Source organism: Dysidea avara, chromosome 15 (genome assembly GCF_963678975.1).
Source record: "Dysidea avara chromosome 15, odDysAvar1.4, whole genome shotgun sequence".
Taxonomy (NCBI): domain Eukaryota; kingdom Metazoa; phylum Porifera; class Demospongiae; order Dictyoceratida; family Dysideidae; genus Dysidea; species Dysidea avara.
Genome location: NC_089286.1, coordinates 1,934,847 through 1,941,354, shown reverse-complemented (window position 1 = coordinate 1,941,354; position 6,508 = coordinate 1,934,847). Strand labels below are relative to the sequence as shown.

At 33.7% G+C, this 6,508-nt stretch overlaps 1 protein-coding gene across 1 annotated transcript; it reads left to right on the top strand.

Annotated features, from left to right (window-relative positions):
• Positions 1-751: 751 nt before the first annotated feature.
• Positions 752-4,129, top strand: LOC136245774 (uncharacterized). The gene is made up of 9 exons (XM_066037251.1): positions 752-841; positions 892-933; positions 1,193-1,288; positions 1,339-1,395; positions 1,752-1,967; positions 2,019-2,354; positions 2,918-3,080; positions 3,542-3,678; positions 3,738-4,129. The coding sequence occupies exons 6-9, from the start codon at positions 2,157-2,159 to the stop codon at positions 4,059-4,061; spliced, it is 822 nt and encodes a 273-aa protein (XP_065893323.1). The 5' UTR covers positions 752-841; positions 892-933; positions 1,193-1,288; positions 1,339-1,395; positions 1,752-1,967; positions 2,019-2,156; the 3' UTR covers positions 4,062-4,129.
• Positions 4,130-6,508: the final 2,379 nt, after the last annotated feature.

The window sequence follows — 6,508 nt, the reverse complement described above, 5'->3', positions numbered from 1 at the left end:
TTTATTCTTGCCGAGTACTATCTTGTTTTCTATCTGACAACGTAACAGTAGTGTGCTTTGAGGATGGTGTCGTTGGAAGATATGTCAATGGAAGAACTGGGAGAGTGGGTTATGGAGAAGTTTGGCTGGGAAGCTAAAGATGCGTTTCTTGGTGAGTTCCAAGTTATGTTTTTTGTTATGCAGGCGTAACACGTTTCTAAGTTTTACTAAAGACGCCCTTATCCGGCGAATGCACGTGTATAGGAGTTCTGGGACATGACTAAAACACGGAACGGACTGGAAAAACGGACCCGTGAACGGACTGAGAGAAACTACTTGTAAACAAGTATTTGCCATAATAATCCACTGTGCAGCAGCTAGCATTTCACAAGGAAGCAATCTGTATTCTCTTACGTTGCAACGAACCAGCCTTTGTGTGTATTATCAGTACTACCAGCCACAGTTGATGGCATTTCCAGTGCGTATTCAGCTTGAAATGTTTAAACAAAGTATATGCTTCATGACAAAGCTAATTAAGAACCCGAGCCTTGACTTAAGAGTGTGAAAACCAGCAGTGTATTGATTCTAAGCCAGACCCTTATTCGAGCAGGCACTTATATATGTTTATATAAATTATGTAGACTATGTCTTAGCTTACAATTATCATGTACTGACTCTGCTATTGTAAAATGTTAACTCTCTCCTTTTGAATTATCGTATAGATCAAGGGATGGATGGAGAGGCGGTGAGTTTGGCTTTTGCATCAACAGCTGGACCAGATTGTTTAAAGGATGTTGTTCCAAAGTATGGTCTTTGTTTGAAAGTTTATCGAGCCATTAAAGAACAGTTGGAACATGATCAGGTAAAACTGTTAAAGTACATTGCAATAATTCTGTATTATTATTATTACAGAAAGGACCTGAAGAATCACAAGATGATTCTACGATCATCCTGGTCAGTTAATACAGGAATAGTGCTCACATATCCCATCCCGAGCCAAGTATACTCACCATGCTGTGCTTTTATTGTTCATGCGAATACATTTTTGCTCATTGTTGTCTCTAATGCCTATATGTGTTAGATAACTCTAAGGATTCGTTCTTCAAATAACGCGTTAGATAACTCAGTGACATCCCTGGGTGTATTCCAGTTCTACTATTATAAACTCCAAATATCTTACCTGAAATTTCAAAATTATATTGTTATGTTTTAGAGTGAAAGTGATGTAAATGATACCGACAACAATAACCCTGTCCCAGTTGGCAAAGCAACTCCAACTTCATCACGTACTACTACTAAACCAACAAGAGTTAGTCTGTCTGTCATCGTGCTACTCCCTATAATCTGTCTTCTCATTAGAAAAGATCTGATTCCATTGCTTCGTCATCATCTTTAAGCTCAACAGAAAGAAAGAGTGTAAGTGAAAATTGAAAGTGTATAGTTATATAGCTGCCTTTGTGTGCACTATATAAAGACGTGTTTGTGCAATTATATGCTGACAGAATAGTTTTGTCTTATGCTTTAGACTTAACAGTAAGAATTATTAAGTGCTAGGACTAAATTCTTTGACAAAAACAATTCTCTGGACATACACATATAGACACATGTGACCTACAAATCAGTTGGTCATTGGACAGACTTTCTTTTTTGCTGAGAGATAACGGGGCTTGTCATTATCGTCACTCCCTTGGGTGGCTTGAGTATTAAATCCTGTAGCAACCGAAGGGACAGCTATTGATCACTAATGTTGATAAATGTTTTCTTTTCATTAGACACCCAATAAAGTTCCTGATCCTTTTCCCATACCAAGATTTCGAAAAGCAACCGAGGAAAGTTTCAACCAAAAAAGAGTTGCAGATGATGACCGGAAATATGTTGTGAGAACATTAGCCACAGTGCTGAGCACATATGTGCAGAATCCTTCGATGAAAGATTGTGAAGTGGTGGCTAAATCTTTGGTGGCCACATACCCCTTTTTAAAGCAACATGTAAGGTTAACATTGTTCTACATGCATATAATTATTTAGGTTTGCTTTTAGCATTCCTGGAAGCAGTTTTTGTATACAAAATGTCAAAATATCAATTGGTCTTCACCAAAAGACAAAAGTGCTGATAGGCCATGAAAGAAACCAAAGCTTGATCTGTATAAACACCCATATCCAGCAATACGTTTTGCAATGGATGATGATGAAGAATCACATACAAGACACTTGAACCTTATTAAGGCAGAGTTGGCAAAATCTACTCCTGACATGGATCGAGCCAAAGAGTTAATGTGCAGGACATTTTCAAGAAGGAGAACATGGCTACTTGAGGAACAACCACCTATACAAGAAGTTTTAGCCAAATATCCTCTCCTCAAAAGGCTGACCATAGTGCGTTCTTTGTGGTATTGTTTGTTTTAGAGGTCTATTTGTCTTTTAAAAAGATTACAAATCATTATATATTTCAGTTTTCAGCAGCTTTTCCAGGCTAAATTTGTAATTTTTTGATTACTAAATATTTAACAAATAACAAATGTTGCTTAACAAGTACGAATATTTCTTAACAATTGAATATTCCTACTATTCGTTTCAGCCTTAATACAGTATATATATACCACCTCACTGTAACTTCATAGCATCTTGGTTAGAGGCCCATACCTGCAGTAAAACTTGACACCCCTTTTTTGAATACCCCTTTTTTGAATATCTACACGACTGATGCCTAGAAGACATAACTCGATCATGGTTAAGCTGATTTTTCACTGTTTAACATTGCTTCAGTCCTACTGGTGCCGTTTAGAATACTGCATTGCATGCTTTGTGTAAGAATGTTTTGTATAATATAATACGAATATTATTGTGCAAATTACAATAGCCAACCCCCTTTGTCTTTGTGTATTGTTTATAGTATAAATACATTGTTGGTCACTATGTTATTAATCTTTTATGTATAGGTATCGTCAGAATTGGATTACGTAATTGCAGAGGAGAATTGCAGGGAAAAATTTATTGACAATTGGCAATTGTATCAACCTGCCATTATAGCCTATTCAAATGCACACAAGAACAAACCAGCCGCATTAAAGGATGCTCTACGTGACATTGATGGTGATGCAGGTATTTCGATATATAGGCTTTAGTGAATAACAAACATTCCCAAAAATTTCTTCCAATAAACATTTTGAAAATATATCACCTCCCAGCTAGACAAGTGAGCTTGGGCAAGCAGTGATTCCAGGGTAACTCTAATAAATTTGGGCAGTTGTTCATGTGTGACTATAAAAATCAAATAATGCCATGTTGACAGATTAGTCATATATCTCAATGATTGTTTCAGTACTAAATTGTATCCTGTTAACTGTGTATTTAATGTTTAAGTAGGACCAAAGTTATACGGCCATAACATATTGGATTAAAAGTTATGAGTAATGAATGATTTAACAAATGTTGTGTGCTTTCAGGACCAGTTACATTATGGTACTCCCTTCCATCTCTAATATCTGTTTAACAAAATGTTTACCTTAAGAAATTTGCATATTTTGCTGGCATAATGATACCACATTACTCTTTATTTATAGAGGCAGTTTCATTGACAGCCCTTAGATGTGCTGGATATCTTTTGACCACAAAAACTCGCAAAAAAGAGGAGAAAGGAAAACCTAGCCAAGAGAACGAAGCAGCAGATGATATACCATTTCTAATGAAAGAAATTATGGTATGCATTAATTGTTGCTTAAATGTCCTATAGCTAATTGTGGTGCACATTTATAACAGAGAGGAGAAAAAGTGGAAGATGTTTGTACAGATGTTAACCCCATGATTATACGAGTGATTGATGCCGATGAAGATGTTGACCCACAATATGCCATAGCAATTGAAAAACAGACCATCCTGACGTGTTGCCACTTACAGTCAGCAATCTTTGCCTTATTTGCTGTGCATTATGTGTTTGATATTGAGTATCACCCGAAGGCAAAAGATTTTTATTTACTTGTGGAAGAGAAAATGTTTGGTATAAAGGGAGGTGGTGTGACCCCCCGTACTGTAAATTATGTGAATGTTGTGACATCTATGGAAACTTATCTTGACCAAAACTGAGTAACTTTTTAAAAGTCTTTGGTAATCATGTACGATGTGTATCATTGGTGTGATTCATGCAGTTATATTATGACATTTTTGAAATTTTCATCTTGGTGAAGTCCTGTGCATGTGGGCTATTAAGGGGTGTACATAAGTTATGACATGATTCATTGTAGCATACTTGTTTGTTAATATAACTTTTGAGAGCATGTTATGCTTATCCAGTGTGTGTAATTGTAACACACTTGTTTGTTAATATAACTTTTGAGATCATGTTATGCTTATCCAGTGTGTGTAATTGTAACATACTTGTTTGTTATTATAACTTTTGAGATCATGTTATCCTTATCCAGTGTGTGTAATTGTAACATACTTGTTTGTTAATATAACTTTTGAGAGCATGTTATGCTTGTCCAGTGTGTGTAATTGTAACATACTTGTTTGTTAATATAACTTTTGAGATCATGTTATGCTTATCCAGTGTGTGTAATTGTAACATACTTGTTTGTTATTATAACTTTTGAGGTCATGTTATGCTTATCCAGTGTGTGTAATTGTAACATACTTGTTTGTTAATATAACTTTTGAGAGCATGTTATGCTTGTCCAGTGTGTGTAATTGTAACATACTTGTTTGTTAATATAACTTTTGAGATCATGTTATGCTTATCCAGTGTGTGTAATTGTAACATACTTGTTTGTTATTATAACTTTTGAGATCATGTTATGCTTATCCAGTGTGTGTAATTGTAACATACTTGTTTGTTATTATAACTTTTGAGGTCATGTTATGCTTGTCCAGTGTGTGTAATTGTAACATACTTGTTTGTTAATATAACTTTTGAGATCATGTTATGCTTATCCAGTGTGTGTAATTGTAACATACTTGTTTGTTAATATAACTTTTGAGATCATGTTATGCTTATCCAGTGTGTGTAATTGTAACATACTTGTTTGTTAATATAACTTTTGAGATCATGTTATGCTTATCCAGTGTGTGTAATTGTAACATACTTGTTTGTTATTATAACTTTTGAGATCATGTTATGCTTATCCAGTGTGTGTAATTGTAACATACTTGTTTGTTATTATAACTTTTGAGGTCATGTTATGCTTGTCCAGTGTGTGTAATTGTAACATACTTGTTTGTTAATATAACTTTTGAGATCATGTTATGCTTATCCAGTGTGTGTAATTGTAACATACTTGTTTGTTAATATAACTTTTGAGATCATGTTATGCTTATCCAGTGTGTGTAATTGTAACATACTTGTTTGTTAATATAACTTTTGAGATCATGTTATGCTTATCCAGTGTGTGTAATTGTAACATACTTGTTTGTTATTATAACTTTTGAGATCATGTTATGCTTATCCAGTGTGTGTAATTGTAACATACTTGTTTGTTATTATAACTTTTGAGGTCATGTTATGCTTATCCAGTGTGTGTAATTGTAACATACTTGTTTGTTAATATAACTTTTGAGATCATGTTATGCTTGTCCAGTGTGTGTAATTGTAACATACTTGTTTGTTAATATAACTTTTGAGATCATGTTATCCTTATCCAGTGTGTGTAATTGTAACATACTTGTTTGTTAATATAACTTTTGAGATCATGTTATCCTTATCCAGTGTGTGTAATTGTAACATACTTGTTTGTTAATATAACTTTTGAGATCATGTTATCCTTATCCAGTGTGTGTGTAATTGTAACATACTTGTTTGTTATTATAACTTTTGAGATCATGTTATCCTTATCCAGTGTGTGTGTAATTGTAACATACTTGTTTGTTATTATAACTTTTGAGATCATGTTATCCTTATCCAGTGTGTGTAATTGTAACATACTTGTTTGTTATTATAACTTTTGAGATCATGTTATGCTTATCCAGTGTGTGTAATTGTAACATACTTGTTTGTTATTATAACTTTTGAGGTCATGTTATGCTTATCCAGTATGTGTAATTGTAACATACTTGTTTGTTATTATAACTTTTGAGATCATGTTATGCTTATCCAGTGTGTGTAATTGTAACATACTTGTTTGTTATTATAACTTTTGAGATCATGTTATGCTTATCCAGTGTGTGTAATTGTAACATACTTGTTTGTTATTACAACAATTTCATTCGTGAGATAGATGTCGTAATAACATAGCTATGCTGTCACTGTGACATATTTATTTTGTCATAGTGATGAAAACAACTATGTTGTAATAACAACTACTTTTATGTGTTATTATGACAAAGTTTGATGTGTCACTAGTGATGCAGCAATATAACTTTTTTTTTTGTAACTATAACAAATCACTTTTATCTGTGTATGTATATGACTTGTATCAGCTGTATAAAATATTGCACTGTACTCAGTTAAATGTAACACAACATTAGTCTCTTGCTTCACAATGGCTTTTTCTCTCTTCTTTTGTTATATAAACTGTCTGTGGAAGAATAAAAATTTATAC

Excerpts from the sequence above, each read along its gene's own strand:
- LOC136245774 (XM_066037251.1), top strand. The coding sequence starts at position 2,157 with ATGGATGATGATGAAGAATCACATACAAGACACTTGAACCTTATTAAG. Across the intron at positions 2,355-2,917 it reads TCCTCAAAAGGCTGACCATA|GTATCGTCAGAATTGGATTA; the intron begins GTGCGTTCTTTG and ends TTTTATGTATAG. Across the intron at positions 3,081-3,541 it reads TGACATTGATGGTGATGCAG|AGGCAGTTTCATTGACAGCC; the intron begins GTATTTCGATAT and ends CTTTATTTATAG.